This window comes from Ascaphus truei, chromosome 3, assembly GCF_040206685.1.
Source record: "Ascaphus truei isolate aAscTru1 chromosome 3, aAscTru1.hap1, whole genome shotgun sequence".
NCBI classification, from domain to species: Eukaryota; Metazoa; Chordata; class Amphibia; order Anura; family Ascaphidae; genus Ascaphus; species Ascaphus truei.
The window spans coordinates 120565514-120581939 of NC_134485.1; the positions used below are offsets into that span (position 1 = coordinate 120565514).

The window sequence follows — 16426 nt, forward strand, 5'->3', positions numbered from 1 at the left end:
ATATACTGAGAGATGTCTATCACTCCTCCTACCACATTTACATAGCACTGCGAATACACGCTACTCTATTTATTACCACACATAGTTACTTCCATTGAGAATCCGACTATTGATGCAGGATATTGGAGGGATTTTGCCAATTCTGGCATAGCTTATATATGTGCATTCTTTGACTAGCCATGTGGTTTTCTGGATGTGATTACTCTTAGACCTCATAGAGTTAAATGACTTGCATTTCTACTGTGTGGTCATATGTGCATCTGTGGTAATATTCACTGTATTGGAGGGAGTGTATACCTATGACCTCTCATATACATATGTATACATCATACCTAGGGAATTTTTCCTGTATCCTATATTGTATTACGCATTGCTGAGTGTATGAATATACTTGTATACTACCTCCCATTCCCCTCATTCCTATATAGGACAATTACTCCTAATAGTAGAGTATATATACAGGTTATACTCTATATTTTGCCGTCTCTCCCATTGGGGTTTTTAAACTATTGTATATATATATACTGTAGTGCCGACGAGTATTCTAAAACAAATCTGGGGCAATCACCAACAAGACCGAGGTACATGCTGGGTACATGCTGCAACATTTCAGTTAAATTTCTGCAGACAGACTAATGGCCCATCGGATTAACAACGGGGGTCCCTGGCAGTCTCATTCAAACTGTATGTTTTTGTGTGTTTTTTGTCTCTATATAGAGACCAATAAAATTGTATTATTTTTTTATTTTAATTTTGGACTGTCTTGAGTCCGTTACAGGGTGGTTTTTGGACCCTTTTCCTTTGGTCCTATCTTTATTAAAATTGCATTTATCCACAGCACCTATACCTGGGTGCTGTAACTTTTGAGTGCAACTATAGGGCTTCTAGTGACCCCTGGTGGTCATCTGTTCAAGTGTTAGATATCATCGGTTTTTCGCTTTGCACCACGTTTTTATTCTGTATTATTAGGTGAGCGGTTTGTCACTATGTTTACATGATGCAGGCCATATCCCTAAGACCTGGAAAACTGCCAGAGTTGTCCCAATCTTCAAAAGTGGGGACAAAAACACTGTCTCAAACTACAGGCTAATCTCTCTTCTCCCAATACTATGAAAAGTTATGGAAACATGTTCACTCCCAATTAAGCGATTACTATACCAAGACAAATTTCCCTAGCGAATTCCAATCTGGCTTTCGCCCCAAACACTCCACGGTAACTACCCTACTAAAAGTTTGCAATGAAATCCAGTGTGGAATGGAACTGGGACAACTCACTGGTGCAATATTCCAACTGTAGATTTTGCAAAGGCTTTTGATACTGTTGATCATGTTCTCTTGCTTAACAAATTCAAGTGCTCAGGAATAGGGAAGCATGCTTTAAACAGGTTTCATTCCTACCTATCAGGTAGATCCCAACATGTGTCTATCTCAGGCTCTAACTCCAACTCCTTAGATATCACCTGTGGTGTCCCGCAAGGCTCTGTTCTGGGGCCCCTACTTTTCTCAGTGTTCATCAATGATCTTCCTACAGCTTGTAAGGGAGCTTCAATACACATGTATGCAGATGACACCATCTTCTATGCACACAGCCTTAGCCTCTCCGACCTTGAACACATACTTCAATCTGACTTTTTGAGACTTGAAAATTGAATTTCCTAAAACAAGCTATTTTTAGACACGGACAAGACTGTAACAATGGTATTTACAGTAGGACCAAGGCTACATTTTTAAAGCTTCCAATGACTGAGCTCCAGATCAGAACCATCGCTAATACCACCCTAACTCCTGTTACTAGTTTTAAATACTTGGGTATATGGTTTGACTCCCTTTTAACATTTGGGATGCACATTGATACCCTGACATCCAAAACCTATGCCAAACTAGGTGTACTTTACAAGAACAAATCCTCCCTAAGTTTTCTGGTCAGAAAGCGTATCGCACAGCAGATGCTAACGCCAATTATTGACTATGGGGACATAATATACGGCTCGGCACCCCAAACTCACCTTAGCAAACTTGATACCCTCTACAATTCAATACGCCATTTTGTTCTCCAATGCAACTACAACACACATCACTGCGACATGCTCAAAGAACTAGATTGGTCATCACTCGAGTCTAGGCGCAAAGTTCACGTTTCCTGTCTTGTCTTCAAATACTTTCTGGGCAAGCTACCCATCTATCTGAACAAGCTCCTCACCCCTACCACATGCAGCACTTATCATCTGAGATCTGACTCCAAAAGACTGTTCATGGTCCCAAGGCTCAACAAAGTATCCGGCCATTTCTCATTCTCTTACCGTGCACCCCAAAACTGGAACAACCTACCGGAGACTCTAACATCCACCACCAGTTTAAGTTCTTTCAAAACTAAGGCTCTCTCACATTTTAATCTGGTCTGTAACGGTTTCATAAGCCTATAATATATATTTTCTTTAACTGTACATGCAATGTCTTGTATATAATGTATACCCTGTTCACTTATGTAACTATGTAATGTAGCCATGTATTATTTGTCATGTTAACTCTATGCCCAGGACATACTTGAAAATGAGAGGTAACTCTCAATGTATTACTTCCTGGTAAAACGTGTTACAAATAAATAAATACATACCCAGTGTCATAGCAATGGATGTCCGGCATTTGCCTACTGCACGTGTGCAACCAGCACTTGCCAACTGCGCATGCACGACTGGCACTTGCCTTTTGCACAAGCACATCCGGCGCATGCACACGAACGGCCTGCACTTGCCAGCTGCGTTTGCACGATCGACACTTGCCAGCTGCTCGTGCACGTGCATGATCGGCAAGCTTTGATCACGCATGCGCATGAGCGACCGGCAACCACCCCTGTACATACATCTATTCCTGATGTTTTTGCAAATTCATTAAAACATGTTATAACTAAAAGGGAACTCTATTCTGTTAATCCAGCTGGTCTGATAATAGTTAACCTACTCCGCTCATGGAGAGACACATTTAAAATTATCTCTGCATTATGCAACTAATAATTGCATATACAAATATAAATTGAATTGGTTGTTTTTTATGATATAAAGAGGATATCAATAGGATATTCTCTTCTAGGTTAAGAGTTGTAGCCCATCCAATTTTAGCACCTTATTTATTTATTTTGTTTAATCAGGAAGATGTTGGCAGATACTGTAGCAGGAAGTGAGAAAATTAATAGAGTAAATGCTATTCAGAAACTGGAGCAGGGTGTGTTCATTTGTATCCATTTTCTCTCCCACGTCAAATTGTCTGCCAATTCCGAAAGATGTTACATGGATATTCTCACACTTAAGAAAAATAGGCCCCTTAGTGTATTGTTACCTGAATGACATCATCAACTTCAGCTCTAATAATAGGACCAAGTATACCAAGGTGTTCTTCATATTCTCCATGAACATCAGGTTTTTTGAAGGTGCTATCATGATATTGCCGAAATATTACTTTTGTGTAGAGAGTGTTCCTTGTTTCACTGGCTGGTCTTCCACTGGTTGAACTGATAAGAAATAATAATAAAAAAAGACATTTCAGAAGCTTATCAATGTATTTTATTGCTTATGTAGTCAATTTTCAATAAAAAATGTAGAAAACAATAATAAGTAGATAAGAAGAGACATCCATAAATTGGAAAGGAGGGTACTAAAAAATCCTTTAGCTAAACAGGAGAAAACAAAAGGAACGCATGCCCACCTTTTTAGTCCAGAATAATCCCACTGCACCTCCTCAGCTGCAATGTAATAATTTCGTTTATTGCCCTTTGTACTACGTAGATAGCGTGCTGTAATCTCATTTGGGTTGGTAAACCAGTTCACGTCATCTTCTGAACCTGTGTTATAAGGTTTTTCATATTCAACATATTCATAACTAGCAGCAGCATCCCCTTCCGTTTTCATTGTTTCATCATATTCAACATAATCCCCTTCAGCAACTCTGGATACTCCAATGATAACTTCTGGTTTAAATCCTCTGGGGGAGAATCCTGTTTCACTAATAAACTTTTGTACTGACTTGTTTGACGGCGTGGTTTCATTGACTTCAAGCATTGGACGTGTGTGATTGGGGCCATTTAATAAAGGAACATCTTTCTGATATGTAGGTTTTCGATCTTGCACTCTTTTTTTCCTTCGGATCATACCCATAGATCCCGTACTCAATGTGTCATTTTTTACTTTGATTTTTTTACTTTTATGATAGGAATCCTTGTTTTTTGTAGCATTTTTGTTTAGAGTCAGGTGATCTTGATGTGTTGTGTTACTCGTGACTTTATTTGACATTTTACGAAAATCCTCAAGCGAATCTTCATAGCTTTCTTCTGCTGATACTAAATTTTGTTTCTCCTTGGAGTTTTCATTTTTAGTACTTTGATTATGAAGAAATATGGCTTTCAGTATATCTTCCAATACCTGAGGGCTAAAATCCAATAAAAAGTTACTGAGACATATGAAATACAAGAGACCTTTTAACACCGTTGCTACTACAGTATGTTGGTGCTGTCATTTGAGGTTCTGTATATCGACAAAAATTGCCAAAACAAAAATGAATGTAAAACTCAAATGTATTTCAATTACCATCAAAGGAAAACTAATGAGCTAGTAACAACTTTTATGATGAACCCATTCCAATATATAGTTTTTTTTTCTCTAGTAACATGGGAAACAATTACCTAGTTAAAAAGATATCCTTGATTTTGAGGCAAATTACACCACATATTCACATTACAAAAATGTGTCACACAGGAACAAATAAAGCAGCAGCACAAGATACATTGTAAAATTATTATCCTGGCTGCACATAGCTTTTTCTACCTCTCCTCCTTATTATTAGCAGGTTGGGGTGGGCAGCACCTTCACCTGTGAGTATCTTTGGAACCAGGGGTCCCAGGAGTTGAAAATAGTGCAGTTAAGCACTGTTGGGCCCACAGTTCCCATTATACTTTCTGGGGAAGATAGCACCATTTAACTCCCCTCCATGGGGATATAAAATGGCTGTCCAATCTCCTACGTCATGCTGACCAACAAGTCATCCTTTGAGGCCTCCCATTGGACAGCCATTTAAATCCTAGAATGAAACCAGATAGCGATACCAGTACCTTTACCAACAAATATTGCAGAAACCCGGGGTTCCAGAGCTGAAAAATGTGTGGCTTTGCTCCGGGGACTCCCAGATCCAATTCTGTAGGAAAAGAATAGGGGTAAAAACTACAGGATTGCTGCTTTACGTCCTATTTATTCTGCTATTGAAATCTGTTTTTCTTTTGTTTCTGCATACATATGTATAATGCATAGTTATTTTTTTTATGTAAAGTCCAATTCATGGTATTCAATTCATGTTACTGTATGTGGTACATGTATTATACATGTGTAGCCAAGTACCCTCCGGTCTCCTCGTGCTCCCGGTTTTCCCCCCTCTCCTTACTATTAGAGGTTGCGCATAAGCAGGGTAACTCCGCGGCGGCCATTTCAGGGGGGCGCACGAGTGGAAGCTGCAGAGCGGCAGCCATTAGAGGGAGCGCATGAGGCTCCCTATGTTAAAAGCTGCAGATAGAACTACAATCCCCATGATGCTCAGGGGCAGTGACACCACCTCACACCAGGGAGCCAGTAGAGCTGCAGGATTCTGCTGAATAGTAAGAAAGACTATTGCATGCTGGAACAGGAAGCAGCCAGTGAAGACCAGGAACCTGAAGCTGCAGGTTAAATCCAAAGAGCAGTGCTCCAAGGATTAGGCCAGAATGTTAAACCCCAGGGCCCAGTTAATTCCCTGAGTCACTGTAGAGAAGTAACTGTATTGTGTAGGGAACTGACTTAAGACAGGGACCCCTTCACTGTACTTCTAGTGAGAAAGAGATTGCAGGACAGAGCCTGACTGTCAGCACAGTGTGTAGCAGGAAGAGACTCTGATTGCATAACAGAGACTGTTTGCAAAGGGATAATCCGGCTGGGAATCCCTCCCCTGTGGAGTCAGCGTGTGCATTCATTTCTGCAGAGAGCAGTGCAGTGCTACGTGGGATCACGTTGCGGTATTGCAGACTCCTCAAGGATTCTCCTGGTTAGGACCATAACCAGGAAGGTATTATATTAAAGTGCACCAACACAGGGAAGCGCTGTTCCTCACACACACTCCAATCTATAGCTGGTGGACACTAAGAGGTTAAGTGACCTGGCACATTGGTACACCAAGGACTAGGGTGATATAAAGACTGACACTAAAGTGGTGCAACCATTTATATGTGTGGGGTGATGTGATGATATTCATGCAGGGGAATGTCATGCTGTTTATGTAGGAAACGTTATGCAGAGGTTATTATTATTATGCTAAGTAAATAGTGTTTTATCCAACTGCATGTGGTTACTGCATATGTTGGTTCTGATAAGGGAACACTCCCACCAAGTTGGGATCCCTCATCAGTGGAGGCGCTGCACCCAGTGTAAGTATACCCCAGGCTCCCAGTGGCGGAGGCTCAGGCCTCTTGTTAGCCTCACAGGTGACAGCAGCATCAGTAGATACCGTACCCCAGGGGTACAAGGGCTACATTTGGAGGCGCTGCTGAGATTCAGACCTGGGGTGCTCAAACTCAGTAAAAATGTCATTAGGTTACACGTTACCTTCCCGCCAAGAGGTGTACACGTGGGCGGTAAAAAGGCAAGTCCCGCCCTCACAAACCCTTGCTGTAGGACAAGTTCCTGCCAATGCCTCATCCTATGAACTATGTTTAATCCTAATGCAGTATCCAGGCTTAGAAGATGCCAGAATCTTGGGTCGCCGCTCCGACCCAGACGGGTCATGGTGCACCGTACTAATCACTGGGGGATGTGAATTGTCGCCAGAGCAAGGCCCATCCAACTTGTGGTTCCCTGGGGCCCTCAGCTCAGGGTGTCCTGTTATATATCCTGAAATGCCGATAAAACTCGAACCCTGTAGCCCCATTACAGACTTGCTAGAGACTAGTATGTGCATGTCCCTGTCCCCACCCGAAAGTATATGCAGGGATGAGGCCAGTGTATTATCCTGTGCTAATTGTCGCTCAAGTAGGCGGAGCTCCAGCCCCAACCTCAGCCGCAGTAGAATGGGAGAAATCCAATTACTAGCCCAGGCCATACAACAACTGGGTGGGCCCAAGCATGAATCCCCTTCCCCTCAGCCATACCGCAAGTTAAAGCTCTTTTCAGGGGTAAAACCTACCCCCACCGGTGAAGAGGCTTTTGATGTTTGGAAGGAATATGCTTCACAGGTACTGGAAGAGTGGACCTGTCCTGATGAGGTGAAAAGACAACGAATCATGGAGTGCCTACGCCCGCCTGCGTCCACTATCATCAAGATATATAAAGATCAGCATACTGAGGTTACCGCACATCAGATGATTGAGTCTCTTACCCGGGCATATGATAAGGAAGATGATGTGAGTGAGTTATGGACTAAGTATTACAATTTCCGCCAGAAGGAGGGGGAAGACCTGTCATAGTTCATCCAACGGATCCAATTGCTCTTGTGGGATCTACGTTCCCGCCAAGTCATCAAGGCCTCAGAAGTGAATGAGTATAGGCGCACTCAATTCCTGCGGGGAGCCATACCCACTCACCATATCGTACAGTAGTAATGATCAGATGCGCGCTACGGAAGGGGGACCCCCCTACTCTAGAAGACCTACTGGACGAGGTGAAGAGTCATGAGGCCTCTACTAGGTTGCATACGCCCAAGAAGGCCACAGACCCTCGCAAGGATGAGACAAAGGAAGCAACAGTGCCCAAAGCAAAGGGAAGCAAGAGCGGTAAGGATACGGCCACCCTGGAGGTGCCTGGGTCCGCTCCCAGGTCACCTAACAGTCCGGGTCCCCGCCCAGACTTCCGTTGCTTCAACTGTGGCGAGAAGGGCCATGTTGCAAGGAGCTGTTCGCACCCCAAGAGGCCCATTAAGTGCCGCTTGAAGTAGGGCAAAGGCTGGGTAGAATTTATCCTGTGGATCCTGTGGACGACACAGTGACCATTCACACTGCCCGTGTGGGAGAAGAGCCCGAGGCACTACAATTCGACTTCGGAGAGTCCCCCCTGGAGGAAGAATGGAAGGAGAGGCTACGTGCTCAGTTGAGAGAGAGACGAGATGTGTTCTCTACTAGTGAGATGGACGTGGGATGCAGCAGAAGCGCTCAGCAGACGATTCGTCTGAATGATGCCACACCGTTTAGGGAAAGGTCTCGCCGTATAGCTCCCAGAGATGTGGAGGATGTGCGTGGTGTCCTGAACGAGATGGAAACGGCCGGTATAGTGACCGAATCTCGAAGTCCCTATGCTTCACCGATTGTGGTGGTACGAAAGAAAAATGGGTCTGTTCGATTGTGCGTGGACTACAGAACATTGAACAGACGTACTGTGCCTGACTAATACACGCTACCACGAATAGAGGAGATCCTCAGCGCACTATCCGGAAGCCAGTGGTTTAGCGTGTTGGACCTTCGATCTGGGTATTACCAGGTTCCTATGAGCCCAGCTGATCAAGAGAAGACGGCGTTCGTCTGTCCTCTAGGATTTTATCAGTTCACCCGGATGCCCCAAGGTATCTGCGATGCTCCGGCCACTTTCCAATGGCTTATGGAGAAGACGATTGGAGATATGTGTCCTCGTGAGTGTCTTGTCTACCTAGACGACATAATTGTGTTCAGAACCACACTTGAAAAACACGAGACTAGGCTGATGAAAGTGCTGGATCGCTTAGGGAAAGAAGGCCTGAAGCTCTCCTTGGATAAGTGCCGCTTCTGTCGAACATCGGTCACTTATGTGGGTCATATAGTGTCTGCAGATGGAGTGACCACTGACCCGGCCAAGGTGGAGGTGGTGGTGAATTGGCCAAGACCAGAGAATGTGATGGAGCTGAGGTCCTTTCTCGGGTTCTGTGGATACTACAGACGGTTTGTGGATGGATACTCCAAGAAGGCGGCTGTGCTGAACAATCTGCTGAATGTCTATCCAGAGGAACCCAAGCAGAAGAAGACCACCCCAAGAACTCCCTTCGGGGATCGGTGGACGTCCGCTTGTGAAGAAGCGTTTAAGGGGCTGAAGAATAGTCTGACGGAGGCTCCCGTTCTAGCCTATGCTGACCCGGAGAAGCCTTACATTCTGCACGTGGATGCCAGCCTCAACGGATTGGGAGCTGTACTACACCAGAAATACCCCACTGGACTTCGCCCTGTGGCCTATGCCAGTAGAAGTTTGACTCCCAGTGAAAATAACTATCCAGTTCACAAATTGGAGTTCCACGCCCTAAAATGAGCCATATCTGAAAACCTACATGACTACCTATATGGGTCACCTTCGAGGTCCGAACAGACAACAATCCGCTGACCTATGTACAAACCACGGCCAAGTTAGATGCGACCAGTCATAGATGGTTGGCCACCTTCGCCAATTACCAGTTTTCTTTGAAATATAAGCCTGGACCTCTCAATTTAGGGGCCGATGCTCTATCTAGGAGATCGGGACAGGATGAGACCGCCAATGATGGTCCTTGGGAAGAAATTCCAGGGCCAGGAATGAGAGCTATGTGTTCACTGCTGCTATTGTAAACGATCGAGTGGCATTCTCCGAGCTACGAGTAGCGGATTCTTTAGGGTGTCGATCTCAAGCCCTTCCAGAAGCTTACTGCCACCCCGATGGCATGCGTCTAACCCAAAACGTTATCTTCACTTGGAAAGAACTGGTACTAGCACAGATACATGATCCTGCGGCTAAGGCTGTCCGAGAGGCTCTACACAAAAATGACTCTTCACTGGTGAAATGGGCTCCTCCCGATGATGTGAGCCTCCTCATGAGAGAATGGGATAAGTTTGAGATGGATAATGGCCTACTCTATAGGGTTGTTCAATTCCACAATCATCCTGACCGTCGACAACTATTTCTACCCCGGCGTATGCAAGGTTCGTTTTAAGATCACTACATGATGATCATGGACATTTGGGAGTGGATAAGACCTTGGGTTTAGTGCGAGACCGGTTCTTCTGTCCTAGAATGCGGGAGTCAATTGAACAACACTGCAGGAAATGTCTACGGTGCATTCATAGGAAGACACTTCCCACCCGTGCTGCCCCAATGGGCCATCTCAAAAGCTCCAGGCCTATGGATTTAGTTTGTATGGACTTTTTGTGCATAGAGCCAGATTCAAAGGGTATAGGAAATGTGCTAGTAGTGACAGATCACTACACTCGATACGCTCAAGCCTTTCCCACGAAAGACCAGAAGGCTACCACCGTGGCAAAAGTACTGTGGGAGAAGTATTTTGTGCATTATGGTCTGCCCAGCAGGATGCACTCAGACCAGGGACGAGATTTCGAGAGCAAGCTGATCAAATAGTTGCTAACCCTGTTGAATATTCAGAAGTCAAGGACTACTCCCTACCATCCAGAGGGAGATGCGCTCCCTGAAAGATTTAATCGGACATTGCTGGACATGCTAGGCACTCTGAAAGATTTCCAAAATGGAGAATGGAGTAAACATGTTGAGGCCTTGGTGCATGCCTACAATTGCACTAGGCTCGAGTCCACAGGGTACACCCCATACTTCATGATGTTCGGGAGAGAAGCCAGACTGCCAATCAACATCCGCCTACGGGTATCTACCGACGGGGTACCCAACATGGCTCATTATCGATATGTGCAGAGACTCCAGGACAGTCTGCACAGTGCCTATCAGTTAGCCGAAAGAACCCCCGCTAGACTGAATGCCAATAATAAAACAAGGTACGACCACAAAGTACGCTATAGAGAGCTCCAACTGGGAGACGCAGTTCTCCTACGCAACTTAGGGATTCCCGGCAAGCACAAGTTAGCTGATCGCTGGAGACAGGGGCCTTTTCAAGTAAAGTCCCAAATGCCGGGTCTCCCTGTTTATCGCATACGTGACATGAATGGCAGGGTAAAGGTCTGGCACCGAAACCACTTGTTACCTATCCCACAACTGGGAGAAAGTGAACCCGAAACAGAAACAGTAATAAACAACAGTGAGCCTGAAGAGTCTACCGAGAATTCAGGGCCCACAGATGAAACAATTCAAGATCCTTTGGAGGGAACATCAACAGAGATTGGTGGGCACCTCCCGAAGGAGCAACGGGTAATGGGCCTGCTATTCAAGTACCTTCATCAGGAAATTAACCAAGTAACCAACCGTTAGATCCTACCACTCCGAGTTTTGTGCCTCAAAGAGACAATGTTCAGTTACAAAGAGACTTTCCCCAAACTGGTTCACCCTCTGCCAGAGAGTCTAGGCCTCAAGCCTACGATGGGCTCTCCCAAGATGAAGAAATGGAGACTGAGACGAGCAGGAGTCAGCGAGTGAGATGCCCTCCCACTAGAGTTGCTTATGATTCATTAGGGGCACCTCACTATGAGTCTCAGCAGCAAGCTAAAGCCAAGCTAGCCTCAGTTATAAATATGTTTGTTGAAATGTACAATCTCATTTAAAGTGATCGTAAGTTGTACCCTGAAACCTGCATTTTTATTATATAACGTTTTATGCCTGTTTTGGTTCAAGCGGGGACGTTGATGTTTTCACCAGGGGGAGGATGTAGCCATGTACCCTCCGGTCTCCTCGTGCTCCCGGTTTTCCCCCCTCTCCTTACCATTAGAGGTTGCGCATAAGCAGGGTAACTCCGCGGCGGCCATTTCAGGGGGGCGCACGAGTGGAAGCTGCAGAGTGGCAGCCATTAGAGGGAGCGCATGAGCTCCCTATGTTAAAATCTGCAGATAGAACTACAATCCCCATGATGCTATGGGGCAGTGACACCACCTCACACCAGGGAGCCAGTAGGGCTGCAGGATTCTGCTGAATAGCAGGAAAGACTATTGCATGCTGGTACAGGAAGCAGCCAGTGAAGACCAGGAGCCTGAAGCTGCAGGTTAAATCCAAAGAGCAGTGCTCCAATGATTAGGCCAGAATGTTAAACCCCAGGGCCCAGTTAATTCCCTGAGTCACTGTAGAGAAGTAATTGTATTGTGTAGGGAACTGACTTAAGACAGGGACCACTTCACTGTACTTCTAGTGAGAAAGAGATTGCAGGACAGAGCCTGACTGTCAGCACAGTGTGTAGCAGGAAGAGACTCTGATTGCATAACAGAGACTGTTTGCAAAGGGATATCCCGGCTGGGAATCCCTCCCCTGTGGAGTCAGCGTGTGCATTCATTTCTGCAGAGAGCAGTGCAGTGCTACGTTGGATCACGTTGCGGTATTGCAGACTCCTCAAGGATTCTCCTGGTTAGGACCATAACCAGGAAGGTATTATATTAAAGTGCACCAACGGGCCCCAACACAGGGAAGCGCTGTCCCTCACACACACTCCAATCTATAGCTGGTGGACACTAAGAGGTTAAGTGACCTGGCACATTGGTACACCAAGGACTAGGGTGATATAAAGACTGACACTAAAGTGGTGCAACCATTTACATGTGTGGGGTGATGTGATGATATTCATGCAGGGGAATGTCATGCTGTTTATGTAGGAAACGTTATGCAAAGGTTATTATTATTATGCTAAGTAAATACTGTTTTATCCAACTGCGTGTGGTTACTGCATATGTTGGTTCTGATAAGGGAACACTCCCACCAAGTTGGGATCCCTCATCAGTGGAGGCGCTGCACCCAGTGTAAGTATACCCCAGGCTCCCAGTGGTGGAGGCTCAGGCCTCTTGTTAGCCTCACAGGTGACAGCAGCATCAGTAGATACCGTACCCCAGGGGTACAAGGGCTACACATGTTATTGTAGGGGTCCTTTAATATAATGTAGGGATGAATAATAATTTGTAATCATACAAATAATAAATATGTTTCTTCTTTTATGGACATACTTTGCAGGATGTAGGAGTAATTCTAGATAGCTGGTTTAGGAATTGTGCTCAGTGTCAGGTGCAACTTGTAAAGACTACCAGGATTTAAGCATACATAAAATAGGGTATAGACTGAAGGAAGCAGAGTATCTGAATGCAAAATTAAAAGATTACATTAAAAAAAACAATTGCCATGTATTATATGACCCAAATTATTGAGGAACCAATCAGGAGAGGGGTAGTTCTGGATTTGGTCATATCAAACAATGTAGAAGTAATAACAAATATTCAAGTCCTGGAACATTTGGGTAACAGTGATCATAACATGGTCTCATTTGAAATAAATTATCAAAAAACAGATTACTTGGGTTCAACAAAGACTTTAAACTTTAGAAAGGCAGATTTTAATAAACTGAGGTCTAATCTAGTAGTAATACAATGGGATGATGTTTTTGCAGGGAAAAATGTTGAAGATAAATGGCCAGTCTTTAAAACATTGTTAGAAAAGCACACTTATCAGTGTATACCCTTGGGTAATAAGTATAAAAGAAATAAGTCAAAACCAATGTGGCTAAATAAACAGGTAGGGGAGGAAATGGACAAGAAGAGGAAGGCGTTTAGATTATTTAAGTCAGAAGGGACAGAGACATCATATGAGAATTATAAGGAATGTAACAAAAATTGCAAAAGGGCAATTAAATTAGCAAAAATGGATAATGAAAAAAGGATTGCAATAGAAAGTAAGGTCAACCCTAAAAAGTTCTTTAAGTACCTTAATAACAAAAAAATGAGAAAAGAAAATATAGGACCCTTTCAGTGTGAGATGGGTAGGCAGATTATTGGAGATAAGGAAAAAGCAGAGGTATTAAACACATTCTTTGCCTCTGTGTTTACCAGGGAAGAATCAAGTTCAATAGTAGCGCCACAGGAGGAAGCCACAACCTCCATATTAATGACCAATTGGTTAACTGAGGAAGAAGTTCATAAGCGACTTGAAAAAATTAAAGTAAATAAGGCCCCTGGCCCCGATGGCATACATCCAAGAGTTCTCAAGGAGTTAAGCTCAGTAATAGCAAAACCATTATATTTAATATTCAAGGACTCCATTTCCACAGGCTCAGTACCACAAGATTGGCGTAAAGAAGATGTGGTGCGTATATTTAAAAAGGGAGCTAGATCACACCCGGGGAATTACAGATCTGTAAGCCTGACTTCAATAGTGGGAAACTACTTGAAGGTTTAATACGGGATAATATTCAGGAATACCTAATGGAAAACAAAATTATTAGTAATAGTCAGCATGGATGTATGAAGGATAGATCTTGCCAAACTAACCTTATTTGTTTCTTTGAGGAGGTAAGTAGGAATTTAGACCAGGGTAATACAGTTGATGTGGTCTACTTAGATTTTGCAAAGGCTTTTGATACGGTTTCACACAAGGGGTTGGTGTACAAAATAAAGAAAATTGGACTCAGTAATAATATATGCACCTGGATTGAAAACAGGTTAAAGGACAGACAACAGAGGGTTGTCATAAATGGAACTTTTTCAGGTTGGGCTAAAGTCGTGAGTGGAGTACCTCAAGGATCGGTACTGGGACCCCTGCTTTTTAACTTGTTTATTAATGACCTTGATATGGGGTCGAGAGCAAAGTCTCCATCTTTGCTGATGATACTAAATTGTGTAAGGTAATAGAATCAGAGCAGGATGTGATTTCTCTTCAGAAGGACTTGGAGAGTCTGGAAACGTGGGCAGGTAAATGGCAAATGAGGTTTAATACAGATAAATGTAAGGTTATGCATTTGGAATGCAAGAATAAAAAGGCGACTTACAAATTAAATGGAGATATATTGGGGGAATCCTTGATGGAGAAGGATTTAGGAGTGCTTGTAGACAGCAGGCTTAGCAATAGTGCCCAATGTCATGCAGTAGCTGCAAAGGCAAACAAGATCTTATCTTGCATCAAACGGGCAATGGATGGAAGGGAAGTAAACATAATTATGCCCCTTTCCAAAGCATTAGTAAAACCACACCTTGAATATGGAGTACAATTTTGGGCACCAATCCTAAGAAAAGACATTATGGAACTAGACAGAGTGCAGAGAAGAGCCACCAAATTAATAAAGGGGATGGACATTCTAACTTATGAGGAGAGGCTAGCTAAATTGGATTTATTTACATTAGAAAAGAGGCGTCTAAGAGGGGATATGATAACTATATACAAATATATTCAGGGACAATACAAGGAGCTTTCAAAAGAACTATTCATCCCACGGGCAGTACAAAGGACTCGGGGCCATCCCTTAAGGTTGGAGGAAAGGAAATTTCACCAGCAACAAAGGAAAGGGTTCTTTACAGTAAGGGCAGTTAAAATGTGGAATTCATTACCCATGGAGACTGTGATGGCAGATACAATAGATTTGTTCAAAAAAAGGTTGGACATCTTTTTAGATGGGAAAGGTATATAGGGATATACCAAATAAGTATACATGTGAAGGATGTTGATCCAGGGATTAATCCGATTGGCAATTCTTGGAGTCAGGAAGGAATTAATTTTTCCCCTTAATGGGTTTTTTTTGTTTGCCTCTGGATCAATAAGTAAGTATAGATATAGAATAAAGTATCTGTTGTCTAAATTTAGCATAGGTTGAACTTGATGGACGTACGTCTTTTTTCAACCTCATCTACTATGTAACTATATATTATCTCTATTACATTGTTCTAAGAGGAATTTTGGTCATCTTTTTGAAGGGAAGAGAGAGAAATCAGGGTGGGGTGGGGTGGGGAAGGAAAAAGTGATATACACACACCCACACACACATGTAAATGCATAGAGGTACATAAATACATACCCACACATACTTATACTGTATGAAAGATGTATGAAGAGTTATATGCTGGAGTATTACCCAGAGACAGGAAAAAATGTGAATGTGTTCAAAAGCAAATGAAAGTCTGTGACATCATCACAAGAATGAAGAATTAAAATGGTAGTGGGCTGAAAATATCACAAGAAATAACCATTATTGGCCAAACAATCTTGCAGATTTAAAGGAACAATGAAAGTCTCAGTTTGAAAAGACATAAGAGAATTAAAATGATAGGAGAACCATTTTTCTTTTGAAATAGGATTTTTTTTTTTTTAAACAAGAACCTCATTGCAGCTTGAGCTAAGGGCAATAACCTGAGTTACATCGTTACATGGTAAATAAGATTGAAAAAAAGACATGTCTATCAGGTTCAACCTATTTTAAATTTAGATTGACAGATTGGCAATATTGGCAATCAGATTTCTCTGTGGATCAACATCTTCCCATGTTTACTTATTGGGTATATCTGTGTATACCTTTCCTTTCTAAAAAGATGTCTAACCTTTCTTTGAAAAGATCTATTGTATCTGCCATCACAGTCTCCATGGATAATGAATTCCACATTTTAACTGCCCTTACTGTAAAGAACCCTTTCCTTTGTTGCTGGTGAAATCTTATTTTCTCCAACCTTTAGGGATAACCCTGTGTTGTTTGTACTGCCCTTGGGATGAATAGTTATATTAAATGCTCCTTGTATTAAAACTGAATATATTAGTATTTAGTTATCATATCCCTTTTTAGA

At 43.1% G+C, this 16426-nt stretch overlaps 1 protein-coding gene across 2 annotated transcripts in view; it reads right to left on the minus strand.

Moving 5' to 3' along the window:
• Positions 1-16426, minus strand: part of F5 (coagulation factor V) — a 228769-nt gene that overhangs the window by 108951 nt on the left and 103392 nt on the right. For both annotated transcript variants that reach the window (XM_075589432.1, XM_075589431.1), the window contains exons 14-15: positions 3700-4419; positions 3334-3505 (exon numbers count right to left, since the gene is read on the minus strand). In XM_075589432.1, the coding sequence (XP_075445547.1) occupies positions 3334-3505; positions 3700-4419 (892 nt within the window). The remainder of the gene's footprint in view (positions 1-3333; positions 3506-3699; positions 4420-16426) is intronic.